Source organism: Macaca mulatta, chromosome 10 (assembly GCF_049350105.2).
Source record: "Macaca mulatta isolate MMU2019108-1 chromosome 10, T2T-MMU8v2.0, whole genome shotgun sequence".
Lineage (NCBI taxonomy): Eukaryota > Metazoa > Chordata > Mammalia > Primates > Cercopithecidae > Macaca > Macaca mulatta.
In genome coordinates, this window is record NC_133415.1 from 22,265,888 (window position 1) to 22,289,207 (window position 23,320).

The window sequence follows — 23,320 nt, forward strand, 5'->3', positions numbered from 1 at the left end:
CCTTTGTTTTGTAACCATAGGTTAACCTTATTACCCCTAAGACAATGCCGGCAGTACCCATTAGTCTCTTTTGTATAGATCATTTTTAAACCGCTTATGAAACTAATAAAAAAATTATAGTTTTCTAAAAACTGACTGCATTTTTTTTTTTTTAAAACACTATCTATGGTAATACTCAAAAACTTACCACCAGGCTTATTGAAGCCACCTCGCTCTCCAGCGCTGCTGGGGGGATAAACGAAGAAATGAAGGCCTTTCCCTTTAAAAGCCAGTACCGCTCTGAGCCTTGGGGGGGCTCGTGGGGAAGAAGGGCACTGGCTAAACACATCTCCAAACAATGCATCTCTCTCATCTTGTCACTATGCCTTTCTTCAGGGCAGCTTGCTCAAATTTCCTCAATATACAACCTTGCTTGTCTGATTGTACACACCAGTGTGGTTGGTTCCTTTCATTTCGGGGGCTGGTATTAATAGTGCAATACTTGGCAAATTAGGAAGAAAAAATAGATCCCAAACACCCACCCCATCAGGTGAAAAACCAGAAGAGCTTGGTATAGAGGGGAGGAGCAAGTGGGGGTTAACTGCTGTGATAAACCTTTCCATGTTCATAAAGGTGCACCCTCAACCTCTCCCAAGGGAGAGCCAAATGAGGCCCAGGGTTTCCTAACAAGTCACAGTATAATAAAGCAGGAGACAACCACATTAAATTCCTACAACACACATCAGAGGACGCATCCAGCCAATCTTCAGCATAAAGCCATACATCTCAGGGCACGAATAGATTTAACAATCGCTGTGAAAGGAGAATTTACAACAAATACCAAGGCTCAGCGGACTGGGGGTGCAACTTTATAGACATATCAGTTAGAATAATGACTATGGCCATGTAAAATTACTTAAAGAGGGGAAGGGGAAATATGAATTGGACTTTAGGAGTTAAATTTTGTTTTCTTTAGAATTAAATAAAGGCAGCTCCCCAGTGGGAGGCCCTGAGTTTTTTCTAACCAGTATTGCACCTTTAATACCTGAATACACAATTTCAAGCTGTTGCATGCAGCTTTGTTTCCTTTTTAAAAGTACACACCATAAAATGTTCTCTCTCTTTAAACACAAAAGTTTACACTTTAATGTTACACAATTCTAGAGTATTATACCTCCTCTGGTTCATTACCAAACAACAAGTATGCAGTTACCAAAGTTACAGAAGGATTCCATTTATACAATGAATACATTTTGTTAAAAATATTCTATGTATATTTTTCCTCTCCATATGGACACCGTGTCTAGTCCCACTTTTCATTATGCTGCCGGCTGAGTACTGAGTACGGGTACTTTTTAAGTATTGAAGTGTATACAAGGCTCTCACTTTGTAACCTGTAGCATATAAATGCGACAAAGCATGTTAAAAAGTTTCCACGTTTAACAGCCAATGAAAATATCAAAATACTGAGGCAATGAAAAAGGGCATGTTAACAACATTGAGTGCCTTACCTGCAGAAGACACTGAAAACCATCACCACACCACAATAAAAAGGGGGGACGAGGGAAATGCCCCTGGTCTATCCCCACAGGATCCGACAGACTGCTTCACAGTCTGTTGTAAAACCTATGGGGAAAGCCATGGTCTCTTCTATGGCTCCAAGAGAGACTTCTCATCCAGAAAGAGGGGCCCCCTCTACTAGCAAAGTCTAGCACAATTAGTAGGATTATAACTTCTGGAGTATTTAAATAAACTTGAAATTGTTTTTGCAATTTAAAAATACTAGGAATTCTAGGTGATTTGAGACGTGATGATAGTACTTTCAAGTGTCTATGTCTATTTTAAAACATCCAAAAAGAAGTGAAACCTTTATAATATTTTCCAAATCAGAAGATTGAGTTTACTTCATACCAAATCATTAAATTTTTGCCTGCTGTCAAATGACTTTCTTCCAATAAAGATTTCACTAAAGACTTAAAGTTATGCAGAATATGCAAAATAGTACTTTCAGTAGTGAAGAGTATTTGCTAATATGGAAGTTAAAGATCAACTTTAATTTTGAAGTTCATTCTATTTAAAAAAAATACTATTTAATTTTTCCTAGAATAGTGGCATACCAATTCAAATGTAAATATCTAACATTCTGCATAACTTTTTTTTTTACTAGTTTATATAGGGACAGAACACACACAGAACTAAGCCTTCTGGATTATGTTAACCACCAATATTATAGCTCACCTTCATCAAAGTACAGACACCAGATAGGGAAAAGGGGATGGGAGAAGGGAGGGGAAGGGCAGGCAGAGGTAGTAGGGTTATGTCATTGATCTAAACAAAGTTTTCTAAACCAGATTGTGCCATCAATCAAAATGGTCAAACCGATTTAGACTTTCAACATCGCCAATAGGAAGTGAGCCTATAATTATATACATTACTCTGCAAAATGCTATTGGATTTTTCTGTGCTCCATCCAAACTCTATGTATCAGGTGCACCTCAGGCTATAGTTTTAGGATTATGGGAACAAAATCTTCATTATGTTCAACGATTCTGAGTACAAACAGAAGTTGGGGACAAACACTGTGGAAAACAGCTGCATTCCTTTTCTGCAGTATATACACCAGGTATTTCAAGTCAACCATTCAAAAATGCAATTAGTTAAAAACTCAGGGTCATTAGAAGGGTTGTGTGTGTTCCATCCCAAATCTATTACCCACAGAGGCTTCTCACCTCTGGAAACCATGAAGGGAACTGAAAGCTATGGTTTCAAAACCATTCTTTGTTCTCCCCGACCCAACGAAGTATACTGGCAGGGAAAGAAAATAAACTGCCACTTAATGTATGCCACAAAGATGACATTTCCATGTTTTAGAAGATGGCTTGAGCTCAACAGATTGTCCATGGAAATGCAGAAATTAATTTCTTATGTCTTTCAGTCCCTTCTTTCCATTGAAAATCCTATGGATGAAACAAAATTAGGTAAAAGGAGAAAAGGTTTGCTCTTACCCCATTCCACCGCGTCCTCCTCCCCGCCCACCTCTGCTCATGCCTCCACGATCAAATCCCCCTCTTCCCCTGCCCCGGTTATCAGGGCCACTCATGCTCCGGTTCTCTCCTGGTCCGGAAAATCCTCCAGACTCCTGCCCATAAACACCCATGCTACTGGGGTGGTCCTGTCGGAATGAACCTGAGGAAAGAGTCACATCTGTAAGCCATGGACCAGCATTTACACTACTGCCTGATGTACTTTCTCCTGGAATAACAAAATCCTCAATTGCAAGGCACTAACCAAGGCACCATCTTCTTTACATCACGATAAAGCACCCCTAATGTGTAGGCTCTTTTAAGTTCAACAAAACTGCTGGTTCATCACAGCTGAAATAACCTTATATAGTTAGCCTAGAATAAACCGCTTCTGAACAAAAAAAAAAGCCCTCTCGCTAATATATAGTTTATAGGGTTCTCTATCCTAAGATGTCTCCAAAAGCAGCTTTTGAGCTATACTCAAGAAATGAAAACAGAGCCAGGTTTCTCAGGGCTTTAGCACACTGCTAGGGGCTCAACTACATAAATCAACACTACTCCTTTTCAGTTGCTGAAAAATCCCCGTGGATGGAACGTAATTTAAAAAGACCAACAATCATGGTACAAACTAAATTCTGAAGATAATTTTGTGTTTTTGGTTACCTCTCTCCACACATAAGAACTGCAAATATTCTGTGAGGTGGATTCTTTTTCCCCCCTTTTCCTTCCCTATTTTTTTTTTTTTTAAAAAAGAATCTTTATTTATTTTTAAAAAGATAGGGTCTCACTATGTTGCCCAGGGTGGTCTCAAACTCCTGGTCTCAAGTGATTCTCCTGCCTTGGCCTCCCTCAAAGTGCTGGGATTACAGGTGTGAGCCACCGTGCCTGGCCTTTTTTCCCCTTAAAGGATATAAACAAAACAACAACAAAAAAAACCACATAGCTTTTATTTGACTATCAAAATCATAGTGGCCTGCAATAGCTGCCTCCCCACTTCACATTAATGACTGATAGGGAAGCCAAAAACGATCTTGGATTTACTCACTGCATACAACCTCCCCAAAGATAGCAAGACTAGCAGTCTAAAACATCTTTTTCTGATCAATTATAGTATCTCTCTTCTTTTTGGCAAGGCATACTAAAAACAATTAAATGGGAAAAAAGCACTGAAATCTTCACTGGGACATCCAAGATGTTAGCTGGAATGTCATGCCCTAAAGATGTGTCCTGGATTCCAAAAGCAAACAATAGTAAAGAGTATTCCCCCTGTTCAAAAACTCCAAACACAGCTGGCGTGGCAGTGGCTCATGACTGTAATCCCAACACTCTGGGTGACTGACGCGGGAGGATCACCTGAGGTCAGGAGTTTGAGACCAGCCTGACCAAAATAGTGAAACCCCGTCTCTATGAAAAATAAAAAAATTAGCTGGGCCTGGTGGCGGGCGCCTATCTCAACTACTCGGAAGGCGGGGGCAGGAGAACTGCTTGAACCAGGAGGCAGAGGTTTCAGTGAGCTGAAATCCCACCACTGCACTCCAGCCTTAGCCCCCAAAGTGAAACTCCCTCTCAAAAGAAAAACAAACAAACAAAAAATCAACCCCACAAAAAAACTCCAAACACAATCATTCTTATTTGTTTTTCTCTCTTAGCAACTCACTCTGCTGCCCGTAGCTGCTGCTCTGTTGGCTATATTGACTTGGAGCTTGACTGTAGGATCCAGTTTGGGGTGGGTAACTAGTGGGAGGCTGCTGCCCATAGCTGCTTTGTTGACCATAGCTACTCTGCTGTCCATAGCTGCTCGGTTGCCCATAGGTGTTCTGCTGAGAGTAACTGCTCTGATCATAACTAGTCGGCTGTGTAGAAGAATAGCTGAAAGAGAGGGGAAAAAAAACAAAAAAACAACAAAAAAAAACCCAGCTTTTTAGAAAAAAGAGGCTTGTTATTTCAAATCCCCTGAATAAAAGAGACATTCACAGCATGTGACACAGACATCCATAAAACAGTAGTTACTTTCTACACATCAACAATTTGAATTTCAAGTCAGCAAATATTTTTGTGTTCAAAATAAAACATTAAATGGGAGGGGGAAATTTTTTTTTTTTTTCTTTTTCAGACAGTCTTGCTCTGTCTCCCAGGCTCGAGTGCAGTGGCGCAATCTCCGCTCACTGCAAGCTCCGCCTCTCGGGTTCACGCCATTCTCCTGCCTCAGCCTCCCGAGTAGCTGGGACTACAGGTGCCTGTCACCACGCCCGGCTAATTTTTTCGTATTTTTAGTAAAGACGGGGTTTCACCGTGTTAGCCAGGATGCTCTCGATCTCCTGACCTCATGATCCGCCCACCTCAGCCTCCCACAGTGCTGGGATTACAGGCGTCAGCCACGGTGCCCAGCTGGGAGGGGGAAATATTATAACCACCATCTGTATAACCCTTAAAGAGTTTCCTCTTAATCTCCACTCCCATTTAAAACAATGGTCATTTTCGGGCAGGAGCGGAGGCTCACACCTGTAATCCCAGCACTTTGGGAGGCTGAGGCAGGCTGACTACGAGGTCAGGAGATCAAGACCATCCTGGTTAGCACAATGAAACCCTGTCTCTAGTAAAAAACACAAAAAACTAGCGGGGCCTGCTGGCGGGTGCCTGTAGTCCCAGCTACTTGGGAGGCTGACGCAGGAGAACCACTTGAACCTGGGAGGTGAAGTCTGGTATTGGCTCATGCTTGTAATCCCAGCACTTTGGGGGGCCGAGGCAGGTGGAACATCTGAGGTCAGGAGTTCGAGACCAGCTTGACCAACATGGTGAAAATCCATCTACTAAAAATACAAAAATTAGCTGGGTATGGTGGCATGCGCCTGTAGTCCCAGCTAGGTTGCAGAGGCAGCGGTTGCAGTGAGCCAAGATAGCGCCACTGCACTCCAACCTGGGCAACAGAGCGAAACTCTGTCTCAAAAAAAAAAAAAAAAAGGGCCGAGAGCAGTGGCTCACACCTGTAATCCCAGCACTTTGGGAGGCAGAGGCGGGTGGATCACCTGAGATCAGGAGTTCGAGACCAGCCTGACCAACATGGAAAAACACCATCTCTACAAAAAATACAAAATTAGCCAGGTATGGTGGCGCATGCCTCTAATCCCAGCTACTTGGGAGGCTGACGCAGGAGAATCACTTGAATCCAGGAGGCAAAGGCTGCAGTGAGCCAAGATTGCACCATTGCACTCCAGCCCGGGCAACAGGAGCGAAACTCCATCTCAAAAAAAAAAAAAAAAAAAAAAAAAAAAACCCACAAAAACAAAAAAAGTCAAAACCACAAAAACAAAAAAAAATCATCTGGTATTAGGCTTCACAAATCATGATAAGAAACAATAAGGATACATATTTTAAAGTCCGATTAAACTACACCAGGAAGTTCGAGGCTACAGGGGACTATGACTGTGTCACTGTATCCCATGCCTGGACAACAGAGTGAGACCTGGTCTCCAAAAATAAACAAACAAAGAAACAGACTAACAAAGCTTCTAATACACCACATCCCTCACCATTGCTGTATGAATTCAGTAGTGTCTCACTGTGTACCTATCCAACTTGCCAGATTAACTACTCTCAACACAATAGGTACGAACCTGCTCTGTGGAAGAAGAGTTGTAAGCCCTGCCCACTTTTGCTCCAAGCTGGCTGTAATGAGAGACACCCAATCAATTCTACTTGTTCCTAAACCTGTTCACATCTGCTGCAAAAAAATGAAATAAGTGCAAAAAAGGGAACTGCTACTTCTAGCAAAACTTTTAAGGCACAATTCAAACAATTTGAAAACCCACATCTAATTAAACATGGGTTAAAAAACTTGCAGGCTGGGCATGGTGGCTCACACCTGTAGTCCCATAATCCCAGTACTTTGGGAGGCCAAGGTAGGCGGATCACTTGAGGCCAGGAGTTCAAGACCAGTCTGGCCAACATTGTGAAACCCTGTATCTACTAAAAATACAAAAACTGGGCCAGGTGCAGTGGCTCATGCCTGTATTCCTAGCACTGTGGGAGGCCGAGGTGGGCAGATCACCTGAGGTTGGGGGTTCAAGACCAGCCTGACCAACATGGAGAAACCCTGTCTCTACTAAAAATACAAAATTAGCTGGGCGTGGTGGCACCTGTCTCTAATCCCAGCTACTCGGGAGGCTGAGGCAGGAGAATCACTTGAACCCAGGAGGCAGAGGTTGTGGTGAGCCGAGATCGCACCGTTGCACTCCAGCCTGGGCAACAAGAGCGAAACTCCGTCTCAAAAGAAACAAACTGGCTGGGTGCAGTGGCTCACGTCTGTCATCCCAGCACTTTGGGAGGCCGGGGCAGGTGGATCACTTGAGGTCAGGAGTTCCAGACCAGCCTGGTCCACATGGTGAAACCCTGTCTCTACTAAAAATATAAAAATTAAAAAATAAGGCTGGGCGCGGTGGCTCAAGCCTGTAATCCCAGCACTTTGGGAGGCCGAGGCGGGCGGATCACGAGGTCAGGAGATCGAGACCATCCTGGCTAACACGGTGAAACCCCGTCTCTACTAAAAATACAAAAAGAAATTAGCCGGGCGTGGTGGCGGGCGCCTGTAGTCCCAGCTACTCGGGAGGCTGAGGCAGGAGAATGGCGTGAACCCGGGAGGCGGAGCTTGCAGTGAGCCGAGATCGCGCCACTGCACTCCAGTCTGGGCGACAGAGCTAGACTCCGTCTCAAAAAAAAAAAAAAAAAAAAAAAAAAAAAATTAAAAAAAAAATAAATAAATAAAAATTAGCCAGGTATAGTAGTGAGCACTTGTAATCCCAGCTACTCGGGAGGCTGAAGTAGGAGAATCGCTTGAACCTGGGAGGTGGAGAGTGCAGTAAGCTGAGATCGTACCATTGCACTCCAGCATGGGCAACAAGAGTGAAACTCCATCTCAAAACAATAATAAAACAAAAACAAAAATGAGTCAGGCGTGGTGGCGTGCACTTGTAGTCCCAGCTACTTGGGAGGCTGAGGCATGAGAATCCCTGGGAGACAGAGGTTGCAGTGAGTGGAGATCGTGCCACTGCACTCCAGCCTGTGCAACAGAGTGAGACTGTCTCAAAAAAGAAAACTTGGCCAGACAATAATAATAATAAAAATAAAAATAAAATGAATTGCCCAAACATTAAAAGGTTAGAGCATGAATGAACCTTTATGCATTAGGTAAAATGTAAAATGTGATTTATAATGTAAAAGGTGATTTATAATGCCCTGCACTTTACTTATCCTAACTGCATTGGGGAAGGTGGCTCTTATGGTTCTATTTACATGCTTTCATATACTTCTGCTTCTTATCTGAGTTAACTAAAACAGCAAAAGGAAGAACCTTAAAGGAAGAACTTAGAGTGATAAAAATGTTTTTGTCTGTATTTAGAAAGTTTAGTTATTAGCTGCCAGGCAACACTACGGGACCCTAGAACTGAGACTTTAATGTAACTAAGTATGATCAGATGACTTATTACTCCGACAGTCAGACAACATACCTTACCTGAAGAGGTCAAAGCAAGCTGGTCAACAACCTGAAAACAACTGTTTTGTCACTGTTTTTGTTTTGCTACAGAAAGTAGACTGACCTGGTAGGAGGGTAAGATGGAGGTGCGGTGACTGGCTGCATGGGGTAGCTCCCAGGTACCTGGGGATAACTGTAGTTACTCTGTCCATATCCTAGGCTGGGCTGGTTGTAACCCCCTGTGCTAGACTGAGGTTGACTAGTCTCAGTGGGCTTGTTTCCATCCTGTGGTCTAAGAGGAGAAATAAAAAATAAATAAAATTACACAGTGACTTTTTTTGTGTGGTCTGCCAACCACAAAACTCCTGGGTAAGAATGCTACAAATCTATATGCAATAAGCAATGTTATGATTAAGCCTGGAAATAAATACAATAAATACAATCCTAAAGTAAACTACATCAAACTGAGTGCTGGTCCAACTATATTTGCTTGAAGACAATGCTAAGAAAGGGGAAGAACCAATTATATCCACAGAAGATACATTAATATGTGCCATTCATCACAGTAAAAGCTATAAAAGAGCGTTGTGATATTCTGTCCTACCAGTTTAGGTGATCCGGGAGACGTGATCTGTTAGGGAATAAATGCTTTTTCTCAAAGGGGACTGCTGAAGACTAGAAACTAACAATAATGTAAGTTTTAGGTTGGAGTAACATTTACGTAAGTCCATGGCATCATAAATTTAGAGAATTTGCAGGTTTATGATTCTTATTTATTAAAAACAGACCAGGCCAAACATGGTGGCTCACACCTGTAATCCCAGCACTTTGGGAGGCTAAGGTAGGAGGATGGCTTGAGCCCAGGAGTTTGAGACTGGCCTGGGTAATATAGGGAGACCCCACCTCTACAGAAATAGAAAAATGTTATCCAAGTATGGTGGTATATGCCTGTGGCCTCAGCTACTTGGAAGGCTGAGGTGGGAGGACCGCTGGGGCATGGGAGGTGAAGGTTGTAGTGAGCTGTTAATCGTGTACTCCATCCTGGGTGACAGAGAGACTCCATCTCAAAAGATGCCGGGTGCGGTGGCTCATGCCTGTAATCCCAGCACTTTGGGAGGTCAAGGCAGGTGGATTGCCCGATGCCAGGAGTTCGAGACCAGCCTGGCCAACATGGAGAAACCCTGTCTCTACTAGAAACACAAAAAAATTGGCCTGTCGCCTTGGCTCACACCTGTAATCTCAGAACTCTGGGAGGCTGAGGCGGGCAGATCACGAGGTCAAGAGATCGAGACCATCCTGGCCAACACGGTGAAACCCCGTCTCTACTAAAAATACAAAAAATTAGCTGGTTGTGGTGGTAGGCGCCTGTAGTCCCAGCTACTCGGGAGGCTAAGGTAGAAGAATGGCGTGAACCCAGGAGGCAGAGCTTGCAGTGAGCCAAGATCACACCAGAGCGAGACTCGGTTAAAAAAAAAAAAAAAAATTACAAAAAATAGCTGGGTGCGGTGGTGGGCGCCTGTAATCCCAGCTACTCAGGACGCTGAGGCAGGAGAATCACTTGAACCCCAGAGGCGGAGGCTGCAGTGAGCCGAGATTGTGCCATTGCACTCTAGCCTGGACAACAACAGCGAAACTCTGTCTTTAAAAAAAAAAAAAAACTGGCCGGGCGCGGTGGCTCAAGCCTGTAATCCCAGCACTTTGGGAGGCCGAGGCGGGTGGATCACGAGGTCAGGAGATCGAGACTATCCTGGCTAACATGGTGAAACCCCGTCTCTACTAAAAATACAAAAAACTAGCCGGGCGTGGTGGCGGGCGCCTGTAGTCTCAGCTACTTGGGAGGCTGAGGCGGGAGAATGGCGTGAACCCGGGAGGCGGAGCTTGCAGTGAGCCGAGATCACGCCACTGCACTTCAGCCTGGGAGACACAGCGAGACTCCGTCTCAAAAACAAAAAACAAAAAACAAAAAAAAACCAAAAACCCAAAAAACCAACCAACCAACCAGAAAAAATCATTTACTAAACGGAGCTGCATAAATTAATCTAACTCGGCTCCAAGTCTCCATAATGGAAACACCAGAGTAAGGCAAAGAGACCCCTCCCAACTCCCTGCTCGGATGAACCTGGAAGTATGTATCCCTGTTAAATGATGAAAATTAATCTCAATTCCAAGGAAAACTCCAGGGGTTTCTATTACCTCTTGGCCCTAACAGTTTACATCACAGCTGCAGCAGACTGAGTTAGAGCTATTAGTATTTTAAGCAAAGCCCAAAGAATCAACAGGCAGGCCAGGCCAGGTGCTGTGGCTCACACCTATAATCCCAGCACTTTGGGAGGCCAAGGCAGGCAGATTACTTGAGGTCAGGAGTTCGAGACCAGCATGGCCAACATAGTGAAACCTTGCCTCTACTAATACAAAAATTAGGCGGGTATGGTGGTGCATGACTATAGTCCCAGCTACTCAGGAAGCTGAGGCAGGAGAATAGCTTGAACCTGGGAGGTGGGTGCACTCGCCACTGCACTCCAGCCTGGACAACAGAGCTAGACCCCATCTCAAAAAAACCAACCAACCAACCAACAAAAAAACCCAGGAAAACCAGAGAGGGTGTGAAGTACTAACTTTTCCCAAGCTGAAATAGGTCCCTTATCAAACCCCAATTCATACATAAAACCCTCCTGATATGGCTTGGATACACTGTTGCATCAGAGCATCAAATGGGACTTCATATGTCTGATGACACTCCGAAATGAGGCCCTTCCAGGAATGAGCCACTAAGTTTAACTTAGCTACCGCAAAGGCTGCCTACCAAGTATAAATTATCAAGTGGCTCTGATTACTCACTATGCATTTTAAAAGTAATTTCACGAGTGTTTGTCAGAGCTAATTTCTTACCCCTAGAGCAGGTAAGTCTAGGTTAGAAGTTGATTTCTTGTTTATTCCCCAAAATGTCTTCTTTCTAACCAGAATTCAATGTACCTTCAAGACTGTATACAGAAGCCACCTAAGTGACTGTCTGAAGCAAAGACCTAAAATCTTTTGTTAAGTAATAATTAACAGTTTACCTGCTAACCAGTCATGGGGTATGAGCTCTGTGCATCCTACAGCAGGGTACCCAGTTAAGAATTTTTATTTGCCTATATTTAGATTATTAAGCCTCTACATAATGTAGAGAAAATCATGTCAACTGCTTAAGCTGAGGCAGTGATGTTTTATTTCTCAAATATGGGTATGTTCTTTCCAGACAATTAGGTCATACGACCATTTCTTGGCTCACGTGATGCACCCCTTCCCCTCCTGCCCGTGTGAACTACCATGTTTTTCCCAAAGAGAAAGCGGTTATCCATTTACAAGGTCAATGAAACCAAAAATAAAAGCATCAAAAGTACAATTCTATCAGTCATGCTGCTTTGAGTGAAAACACACTCTTTAAAACAATAGCCTTCTCCTACCCAAAAAGGTCATTGTGAAACCAGAGAACCTATTCAGTGCCATTCCTCATGCTGGCCCTTGGATGGCACCATTTCACCTTTTTTTTAGATGGAGTCTTGCTCTGTCGCCCAGGCTGGAGTACAATGGCGCCATCTTGGCTCACTGCAACCTCTATCTCCCAGGTTACAGTGCTTCTCCTGCTCAGCCTCCCCAGTAGCTGGGATTACAGGCATGCGCCTCTACACCCAGCTAATTTTTCTGGTTTTTCTTGAGACGGAGTCTTGCTATGTCGCCTAGGCTGGAGTGCAGTGGAGCAATCTTGGCTCACCGTAAGCTCCGCCTCCCGGGTTCATGACATTCTCCTGCCTCAGCCTCCCAAGTAGCTGGGACTACAGGCGCCCGCCACCATGCCTGGCTAATTTTTTGTATTTTTTAGTACAGACAGGGTTTCACCGTGTTAGCCAGGATGGTCTCGATCTCCTGACCTCGTGAACCCCCTGCCTCGGCCTCCCAAAGTTCTGGGATTACGGGCGTGAGCCACCATGCCCAGCCAATTTTTTTGTATTTTTAGTAGAGACGGGGTTTCACCATGTTGGCCAGGATGGTTTTGAACTACTGATCTCATATGATCCACCCGCCTTGGCCTCCCAAAGAGATGGGATTATAGGCATGAGCCACTGTGCCCAGCCAATTTCACTGTTAAATGCAGAATATTTCTGTGGTATGTTCTATCACATCAGTTACTATAATGTAACAACAGTGAACATCTGAGAGTATGTGAAAGCAACCATTAATAAGGAACTAATCCACAGATTCCTTTAAGTGTATGTAGTTGGTTTCTTTCTCTCCAACATGAGACTGACGCATTAAGGGGACCGTGGCCTTACCTTGTAGGTGCAGTGGCTGCTGGCTGCTGCCCATAGGCTGGATAAGCAGGCTGAGTGCCATATGCAGACTGAGCTGCATAGGAGGCCTGGGTGGTGGTGACTGTAGCAGTGGTGGTATCATAAGCACCAGTGCCATACCCCTGGACAGGCTGGCTGTATGCCTGGGGGGCAGTTGGAGTAGTATAACCTAGAACAAAGGAGAGCTGCATCAGATTTCAGGCCCCCTCAAAGATCTGCCTACACACTCATTATCACAACAATTTGTAAACCACTTACTTTTAAACCATCATGATATTGAATCCCTTTAAATATTCCCCCTTCAGCAATAGTAGCAACAAACTACTATTTAAAGCGTAAGTTCTCTGAATATACCTAGTTTTTGGTAAAGTAACCGTCTCATTTGCTCTAAAACCACACCTAAGAGAAATGGCATGTCATGCTACAGAAAGCAGGGTTCCTTCTGACCCCTCTTGAACGCTGTGAATAGGAGACAAGTCTGTTTTTGCCAAGTCTGTACTAATTTTGCTAGCAGGTCTTCTTAACAAGTTTCTGAACAAACTTACACGCCCCAAAATGCCCTCAAGCAGGAAAAAAATATCCCAGAAAAAAAGGTAAAAGGCAAATGACATAGCATTTTAAAATAATTACAAAATAATGATCCAGGTACTAGTTCTAATACTAAAACCTGTAATTTGGGTAGTAATTAATCACTTTCTTTTAGTTCCAAGCACTACATCACGTGAAGAACAAGCTCAATTACTTAAGCACATGAATAATAAAGATAAACTATAAATTATAGTTGCTTAACACAGGTTAAACTTTTTTGGTTAATTATTTCAAATTAAACTTCAATACTGCTCCAAACATTTAAAAGGTAATATTTTCACATCATAAAGCAGATTCCTGCCTGGTTATCAAGTTACTCAGCTCCATTCCTCTCTTACTTACCTACCACAAGCAAAAGGCCTTTTCCTGCTCAGCAATATTGGAGGTAAACCCTAGAGTCCCTCTTTCCCTTCAGTACTTCACTAACCAGGTGTCAGAAAAGACCTGCTCTCACAGGTATGCTGCAAAGCAAGATGCACTCTCTCCCTAGCTCCTGCCTCTACCAGACCAGGCAGGATCCATGCCTTTCCCTTTGGGACCTGGGCGTGGAGCATGACCAAAACCACAAAAGTCTGTAGCTCCTAACTAGAGTCCCTTTTATTGTAAGAAGTGTTACAACCATTCCCGGTGCTGGGCTCTTCTTCCTCAAGGTCAATGGGTACAATTAAGCCATGCAATAAGAAATTTGGTTTACACTTTGGGATGCTGAGGTGGGAGGACTGCTTGAGTTCAGCAGTTAAGATACCATCCTGGGCAATACAGTGAGACCTCGCCTCTTCAAAAAATAAACAAACTTAGCTGGGCATGGTGGCATGAGCCTTTAGTCACAGCTACTTGGGAGGCTGAGGTGGGTGGACCGCTTGAGGCTAGGAGGTCAAGGCTGCAGTAAGACAAGATCCAGCCTAGGCAACAGAAAGAGACCCTAACTTAAAAAAAACAAAGCTTTGGTCTAGGTGCTGGCATTTATATCCATCAGAGAAAAAAAAGTCTAAATCTCACTGAAGAAAAAGTTTCTGTATTTAAAATAAATCCTGAATCAAGACTGCCCATTTTAGTTAAGATTTAGGGCCTTGAAGTGTCCTCACATACCAGCCAAAAACAAGTATCAGTTTCCTTTTGTAAAATCACCTTTTGTAGCACAGAGTATAATAATACTCTTTTCTTGGCCGGGCGCGGTGGCTCAAGCCTGTAATCCCAGCACTTTGGGAGGCCGAGACGGGCGGATCACGAGGTCAGGAGATCGAGACCATCCTGGCTAACACGGTGAAACCCCGTCTCTACTAAAAAATACAAAAAACTAGCCAGGCGAGGTGGCGGGCGCCTGTAATCCCAGCTACTCGGGAGGCTGAGGCAGAAGAATGGCGTAAACCCGGGAGGCGGAGCTTGCAGTGAGCCGAGATAGCGCCACTGCACTCCAGCCTGGGTGACAGAGCCAGACTCCGTCTCAAAAAAAAAACAAAATAAAAAAAAATAAAAAAATAAAAATAAAAACAATAATAATAATACTTTTCTTCTCTACCTCAAATATTAAAAGGAAATTCTGAAATCATACACAGAGATAGTAATTTCCTTGTCAAAATTGCTGGGTTAAAATGTATATGAAAGCATACATAGTTTCTTTCAGAAAACAGGAAGCCCCAAGCAAAAAAAGTTTTTGAGTTAGCATGTTGTTCATCTGAACTGCTTAAGTTTTTTGCAGAGTCCTAAGGTCAACCACATAAGGCATTCATTTATTTAAATTTAATTAGAATCTAATACCATCTACCCTACCGTTCATACACCGATTACTCCCCACTACATGACAGAACACCTATAAGATTTACAGGGAGGGCAATTAAAAAAACAAAAAACTAAAAGTGATCAGGGCAATAACTCATGTCATAAAACTACGCAGCAACAGTTAGGGCCTTGTCATGCTAAGGATTACAACAATAGACACTGGGTTAATAAATAATCTTTTAATTAATCTGTAGTACCCACAAAAGCAGCCAAGCAAAATGAACAAAAATCAACAGAGCAAAATGATTTAATGACCAAAAAAAAGACCAGTGGCAAAAAAAGAAAACACACCTACTATGTGCTGACAACTCGAAGGAAAAAGGTGGTAAGAAGTATTACACAAACCGACCAAAATTTTTGTTCAATGTAAAAATTAAAAGTTTTTAAGAATTCCATTGTATTGACGTTATATAGCCCCTTTCTTCTGATGTTGAATTTTTAAAAATCCTAGAACAGTGTATTTTTATCTATTCCCTCCAATGATTATCCAGTAACTTTTATGTTCAAAGGCAGCATGAGGTAAGGAAAAATGCAGCTTGTGTGCTTGAAATCACTCACTACCGATTAGACTCCTGCTTAGTTTTGTTCACACAGTTTCCTTATCAGGCTTAATTTTGGTGTTTTTTTTTTTTTTTTGAGACGGAGTCTCGGTCTGTCGCCCAGGCTGGAGTGCAGTGGCCGATCTCAGCTCACTGCAAGCTCCGCCTCCCGGGTTCACGCCATTCTCCTGCCTCAGCCTCCCGAGTAGCTGGGACTACAGGCGCCCGCCGCCTCGCCCGGCTAGTTTTTTGTATTTTTTAGTAGAGACGGGGTTTCACTGGGTTAGCCAGGATGGTCTCGATCTCCTGACCTCGTGATCCGCCGGTCTCGGCCTCCCAAAGTGCTGGGATTACAGGCTTGAGCCACCGCGCCCGGCCAATTTTGGTGTTTTTATACCCCAAAAATTCTTGGGAAGATTAAGGGAGATAAGGCCACCCCATAAACTGTGAATTCTATACAAACATTATTAAGTGCAATCTCCAGCTCATCAAAGCTACTAGTCTCTATACTAGAGTGACCTGTACTTTTCAGGCCCACAGTCATGATGGGGCTTTTTCAAACAATGACAATGGGATACATGGCTCTAGAGAACCATTAATTTGCCTGTAAATCACTCCGTCTCATCCCTGTAAAATGATCTAAGGATTCCAAAGGTTAGATCTAGGCCACATTAATTTTCACATCATACTTGTTTTAAAAAATGTAATAGCTTTAATACATGAAGTCTATCTCACAATTTCAAAATTCTATGCTAAAAAATCCAAACTGCATAAATTAGTTCCAGCTCTTCCCACAGCTGCAATGAACACCACTACAAAGTTTAGATAAACATTTCCCATCCTATTCAAGAAACGCCCTAGACGGGTTAGGAATTACTTCCCATCAAAATCAGGACACTGGTACTCAATGAGATAAATTACAGACAAGTTTTTCCCCTTAACTGGACTATATATAATGCAGAACTAAAGACAGTTTGAAAATAAGAGCTCTGGTATCTTTAAGACTTTATTAAACAGTCCTTTGTAATAGCAATAATAAAAGGGGCGGGGATAGAGAGCCTGAAACATTACACAGCACTGAACACAAAAAAATTATCATAGATTTTTCATGTATCCCACCCAACCTCAGCATCAGAATACCATTTCTTCTAATTCTTAGAATAGTTTATTTTTTCGTTTCTTGGAACAATGTTATATATATTCAAGACATATCATGGATTAAAATAATTCATAACACTTAAAACAGAAAATAAAATGTGTCTGGACTAGAAACCAACCAATAGACAAACATGATACATGCAGGGTGGCAGTCTGCTCCTCTACATAAATCTCATCATGCAATCTATCCTTCAGGGAACAGGGGAAAATCAGCTGGGGAGAAATCATCTGAAATACCTTTGGGAAGGTAAATAACTATTATTAAGGCTTGAAACAAAGTAATATTAAATAAGAAAACCTTTCCCAAAATCATATAAAGAATAGGACATGGATCTGCAAATGGCACCTGAAGCAGTTTTTCATTAGCACCTTACTGTGTGTGATGTTAGAAAGTTTGGGTGTTAAACAAATGAAAACACCTAAAGGATTAACATTACAGGGTTAGACAAGATGGAAAGCATTTCCCATGCAAGAATGAGCAGGATAGTCAAACCTGTACTGGTCCCTTCTACTGTGGAAAGCACAAAACAAAAAGTAGAGGGTACACTATCAGATGAAGCAAACATGTGAAAACCAGTTTGATTTTTAAGCAGCTCAATTTAAGAAGGCTCATTCTTACTCAGTATTAGCATTAGCAAAATCTTTTAAATAGTCTCCATTTCGTCGTGAGATTATTCAATACACTGTATAAAACAGTTAAAAGTTCTTTTCTCTCTTGGAATTTATCCCACCCACATTCTATTGGAAATCTCTCAAGACTATAAGAGTAGGAAAGAAAGAGAAAAAATACCTCTTCCTAAGAATAAAGGATTCCCCAGATGCCAGGGTATGGACCAGAATATACATCCAAAAGCATGACTAATAAACTTCTTAGCCAATGCCCTAGCCAAAACGACCCAAATACCTCTCCAAGGCAGGCCTTACCAGTGGGAGGCTGTCCATAAGAAGTTGCATAGGCGGTCTGCCCATAGGTTGCAGTGGTCTGAGCCTGGGTATAGCTGACATCAGTGGGCTGTCCATAGGTTCCATAGCTTTGTTGCCCATATGCCTGCTCCAAAAAAATGAATGCAAGAACTTCATATATCAACTTTTGTATTTTAGCAATAAAAGGGATTGCTAAGTTTCTAAATTGGAGAACCAAAGTCAAAAACATTCCTTTCTAGAAGAGAAAAAAAAAAAAAAAAAAGACAAATAATCACAGTATCATGAGTTATCCCTTATCTAACTCACTCATATTATGGTAAAGTTAGCTATAAAAAAAGCTCATTAGATAAGTAGGCAATGTCATTCACAGCTTCTCAGAGGGGGAAAAAAAGATAATCAGGCAAAACCTCAGTTAACTATACACGAGATTAACAAGACAGTCTCAAGGGAAGAGCAATAAGGGCACAGGTGTATTAATTGCCAGCACTTAGCGTAGCACAGTTTTAGTGATTGGAAACAAAAGGTAGGAAGACAAATGAACAAAGAGAAAGCAATGAAGAGGGCTAAAATCTGTCAGAAAAAATTGAAAACCAGATTTTCAGCCTGACAAAAGACTTTAAAACTACTACACCACTTCAAAGAAAATGAACCAGAACGCTGTATGTCCTCTTATGGTGGGCACATCAGAAGTACTGTCTTTTGAACTTAGACATCAATAATACTTAAAATCAGGCAAGGAATAAGCTGTTCTTTCAGATATTAGCATGATTATTCTCTAGGTTTGTTTAAATGACCAGTCAAGTAAGATCTGCCAGAGACATCACATTCTGCCTGTCCTAGAACATGTTTCCAAGGCAGTTATTAGTATCCATTTTATGGTATGGATCATTTCAGAATCCAACATCATCTTGAGAACACTAGAAGGCTAATTTCTAGAATCTGTTGGCCCAGGCTTTTTAACAGACTCTTCACTGGAAATCAGGAGCTCCTTGGCTAGGTCACCAGTTTTTAGAGCTAATCCCACCACTTACTGTACGACCACTGGCAAGTTACTTGATATCTATGCACTGCAATGTTCTCCTCTGCAGAATGGTCATATCATCCTTGTCCTTTGCAGAACTGCTATGATGAATAAATTCACTAAATTTAAACATAATGAAGAAGGACCAAGCATGGAACAGGGCACCTAACTTGAGAAATCATACTAAAAAGTTATAGAGAGCCAATTATCAGCCTCTGAATGGTTTCATTTATGATGGCAGAATGGAGTCCTTCACACTCCCACTGTGAAAGCTTGAAATGCCTGGGTATTTTACTATCACACACACATTACTCATTTGTTTCACTGGATAACTGAAAGATAACTAGATAATTTACTGATTTTACTTAGAGGTGCAGCTACATATAATTATCTTAAAGATTACCTGGGTGGTCTGTGCATATCCTTGAGTGGGCTGGGCGGTGTAAGCACTGTAGCTGCAAAAGAATTAAATGCAACAACTTGAATAGAGAACATTCAAATACCACCTCTACAATTATAGAAGGCTCCATACTCAAAAAATATTAATCACAGACAAAATGCGGTTATAGAAGACTGACTTACCCCTGCTGCGCTGCAGCTTGGCTATAGGTACTGTAATCTAGAGGAAAACGAGGAGAAAAAATAGTGTAGTTAGCAGAAACAAGAAGAGAAAAAAGGGGGAAAGAATTCACGTGGCAGAAAGAATTATTTAAACTGTAGGGGGACCTGCCAACACAGGTCCAAATGAGTCCCCCTTATCTCTCAAAACCTAATAGAAAAAAAAGTCTAAGCCAGTTAAACTCAACATTTGATTATGGGACTAGCTAATGAGGTCAAGATCAGCTGATGTGGCAGGTATACTTTGCATGTTCTCATGACCACAAAACCCATCCCAATTCCGACTGTCATTTGAAACACAGATGATCATCAATATCTCAGACTTACAACAGGATCAGAAGTTTTTTCCCTCATATAAAACGGAGGCATGCAACAACAATACAAAGTTTAACACTAGACTGGTTAGGTTAGAACCTACCTCTTCTCAAAAATTAGTTTTCACTCCCCTCCCTTTAGCAAGTTAGACAAACCACCATTCCCTAGCTCAATGACAGTGAAACAGAATGGCAGAAAAGAGGGCAGTCACCACACTCCAGTGTTTTAAAGGGTTTGCTGTGTCAGAACTACATTTGTGCAGCAACTTAAAAGCTAGATATATTATAAATCCTGGTGAAGCAAAACTAAGGCAGAATCCTGAAGACAGGCAAAGAAGAAAAAGCATTTAACCTTTCTGGGAAAAATTTGGCAACACCATTGTCTCTCATACAACTCAAAATGATTTCGACTTTAAAAAGTAAACCTCCCTATAATTTTCCTTTTCCTATGAAATTCACAGCATGCATCCAAAGGTACCAAAAACTCTGGTCCACTGAGGTGTCTACAAGTAGTAAAAACAAAAAGAAAATAGTTTTTAGAGCACTACTGCATTGAAGTTAGGTAAGTTTAGTTTTTTTAAAGGCAGTTAATTATTTTTGAAAATTCTGCCCAATTCTTTCTTCTCCACAAGAATACATATCTTGTTCTGTCTGAAGACAGTTACTGCCATTAGGACGGAAAAAAAGGGGTCCTTTATTTTCCAATCAGAAAGTAGTCCCTTATCCAAAATCAACAATTGACAGCTCTTTATTGCATCCACTTCACGCAATCCAAAGCCAGCCTCACAATCCCTCGGGCGGCCTGAGAGAGCTTTGCTGAATCCATCTCTTCACGTTGGCTTATCTGTCTACCCCTCTATACGTTAGTGGACTACTTTCTTTCCTTTGTACACACTCGTAACTCAAAACCCTGAATCACCAAGAGGATCAAATCAACTGCCCAAAGGCTACCTATAATGAAAAAATAATTTGTTCATGGCAATCTTAAAGGCATTTTCAATAGCACTACAAGTCATACTCTCTGTGACATTAAAACTAAATGCAAATCATTTCTTCCACGTGGCATATACAAAATATACACAGCAATGAATCATTCAATATCAAATATTTTAATCCACGTTTTGTTAAGGTCTTTGAGAAATGATTCTAAATCACCGACATGTAAGTACAGTTTGCAAGACGACTTTTACACAATAGCAGTTATGTAAAACATAAAACTGGCAAAGCTGATATGGAACAACTAATGACCTCTTAACAGTGAGAAACCAAAGGATTCGGCCCTATACTAACTGGTGGGCTATGGAAGGTAGCAAATTTGTTTCATGAACTTACGTTTATCTTCCTAGAGCACACAAACATCACTGGACCTCAAACAAGCTATTAGGTTGGTGCAAAAGTAATTGCGGTTTTTGTCATTAAAATGGCAAAACTACAATTACTTTTGCACCAACCTAATACAATTACAAACTGGTCAGATTATTCAACAACCGTGTTTGTTTTTAACCCCCAAAAGTGAGCCAAAGACTTCACTAAAAATCACTTCACTGTGATTGAGGGGTGGGGGTTCTAGACTGCAGCGAGTCTTTTCTACATGAGATACACACGAGGAGAGAAAACCTCTATTATTATTAACCCAAGGCAATGCTTTAACACTTTACAGCAGTCACTATGGAAGTTGCTTCACACTACCTGAGTTGAAGTCAGCATGGGACAAATTTGTGGAATGGTTATGCAGGAAGGTCAGAAAGGCTCAAAAGCTTAACAGGTCTAGCCTAACTTCTGTATTTTACAGGAAAGGAAACTAAGGCCCAGATTACTTATGTGACTCTCTGAAGGCCCCCCAGCCAGGCCTAATGTGTTTACTTTGTGTCAACAGAAACCACAACTGTAATTCTAATACAGTACAAGCACATGGTAGTTACTAGTGAACAAGGTTTGAACAAAGTTGACTGAAAAAAAGACATGTCCGGCCATGCAAAAATGTCAACGCACACGTTATGCCTTTTCAGGCTTTTGCAGAGGAGAAGAGGGTGGATAGGGCACCTAGGAAACCACTTTCCACCAGGAGGTTTAGCTGTGGTATTTCAGAGTCCTCTCTTCTACAGGCCTTCTTTGGTATCCCAGCAAGAACACCCAACACTTACCTGTTTACTGACCACACAGATGGGGTGAATTCTTAAACTGTCCTTAAGTTGCTGGATTCTGGACTCTAAAAACTCTGGAGGGTCCAGAGCTTTTCCCGTCTTCCCTCTCATCTTCTCCCACTGTCTCTAAGGCCTGGAATCAGGTGGCCTGAGAATACCCCCAGAGGCAAAAATGCTCCAGCCTGCCAATTTCCGCGGGTTAGTGTACCCACAGCTTGCGAACTGCAGGTGGTGGCTAGGCGACACTCTTAAATGCTCCTTCCATCAATGACCACTCTACTCCCATTTAGGAGTTCCCATCCGGGGCTTGCTTTCAAGTGCCTTTAAGATCGCCTCTACTGGCCTCTTTTCCCTCACCTCTGTCGACCTACGAAATCAACAGGCCTGCCGGCCTAACGCAGGCGAATAAACGTGCGAGACCACTGCTGAAATATAATTCAAATGCAGGCTCGGCCTTTTGTTCCTCCTAGGTCAGAGAGGCCAGAAATACCTTCCTGGTAGCATTCTCGTCTCTCGATCCAGGCTGGTCTTATTATACAACGGATGTCCCTCGGCGTTTGCAGAAAAAGGGCCCTGGGAAGCCACTTAATTGGTTTTGGGGGAGGGGAGGGCGTGAATTAATAAATAACGATAAAAATAGAGAAACCCAAAAAAGTGGCAAACTGGGGGCCCTGGAGGAGGGAAGCACATTCTGTCTAAAGCCCAGGAGGGCAGAAGTTCGGCTTGGGGCTGGAAGACGCCGAGGGGGCAGTTCGGCAGCGCCAGACGCCCCAGCCGACTGGGCCTTAAAGATGACGGGGCTCCCGCTCATAGGCCGGCACCCCTCGGCCCACAAATCCACGGTATCTTTCTTTGCTTTTTTCCCTGGTTTCTCGGGAAACCCTGAAAACGCGGAGGGAGGCCTCACAGGGATAGCAGCCTGCGGCCTCCCCGGCGGTTTCACAGTGACCGGCTCGAGGCCTGGCCAAATCCTCCGCTTCACGCAGGGCCTCGAAGGCCGCAGGCCCCGCCCACGTGGCGGGAGGCCCGGAGCGCAGGGCGCGAGGACCGCCACACAATGGAGGCCAAAGCGGGCCCCGCGCGCCACCGCCGCAGCGAGCCCCCTGCGCGCCGCGGGCGCCGGAAGATTCCAGAACCGGCCCGCCCGGTGGGGGGAGGGGAGAGGAACGCGGATCCCCGAGCTCGTCGGGTCGCGGCGGGTGCCTCAAACCCCTCTCGGCAACTCCACTCAGTCTTCCCAGCCAAGCCCAGAGACGAACGACCCCCAGTTTGGGCGTTCCGGCTACCGCCAGCGCGACCGCAGTTCCACCATACTCACCCGTGGACGCCATTTTCTCTCCTTCCTCCTCGTTCTCTCAACGTCCGTCTCCCTCTCGCTTTCCCTCTAGGCGCCGCAATGCGCAGGCGCAAATCCCGCAACCCCGGGCGCGAC

At 43.0% G+C, this 23,320-nt stretch overlaps 1 protein-coding gene and 1 long non-coding RNA gene across 51 annotated transcripts in view; one reads left to right on the forward strand and one right to left on the reverse strand.

Moving 5' to 3' along the window:
* Positions 1 to 23,288, reverse strand: part of EWSR1 (EWS RNA binding protein 1) — a 32,820-nt gene extending 9,532 nt beyond the window's left edge. For 8 of the 50 annotated variants that reach the window (XR_013398720.1, XR_013398718.1, XM_077948759.1 and 5 more), the window contains exons 1-9: positions 23,207 to 23,288; positions 19,395 to 19,431; positions 19,216 to 19,267; positions 17,792 to 17,915; positions 12,786 to 12,972; positions 8,597 to 8,764; positions 4,660 to 4,871; positions 2,985 to 3,165; positions 188 to 222 (exon numbers count right to left, since the gene is read on the reverse strand). Coding sequence is in view for 47 of the 50 variants with exons in the window: in XM_077948759.1 (XP_077804885.1) it covers positions 188 to 222; positions 2,985 to 3,165; positions 4,660 to 4,871; positions 8,597 to 8,764; positions 12,786 to 12,972; positions 17,792 to 17,915; positions 19,216 to 19,267; positions 19,395 to 19,431; positions 23,207 to 23,219 (1,009 nt within the window). In the remaining 3 variants the exon portion in view is untranslated. Of the gene's footprint in view, positions 1 to 160; positions 226 to 2,984; positions 3,166 to 4,659; positions 4,872 to 8,596; positions 8,765 to 12,785; positions 12,973 to 17,360; positions 17,379 to 17,791; positions 17,919 to 19,215; positions 19,268 to 19,394; positions 19,432 to 23,174 lie in introns of all 50 variants that reach the window. The other 42 variants (XR_013398719.1, XM_077948748.1, XM_077948753.1 and 39 more) reach the window with 21 other exon arrangements.
* On the forward strand, positions 20,180 to 23,246 carry LOC144331850 (uncharacterized). Its single transcript, XR_013399412.1, has 2 exons — positions 20,180 to 21,140; positions 21,220 to 23,246. It is a non-coding gene; the product is annotated as an uncharacterized LOC144331850 (long non-coding RNA).
* Positions 23,289 to 23,320: the final 32 nt, after the last annotated feature.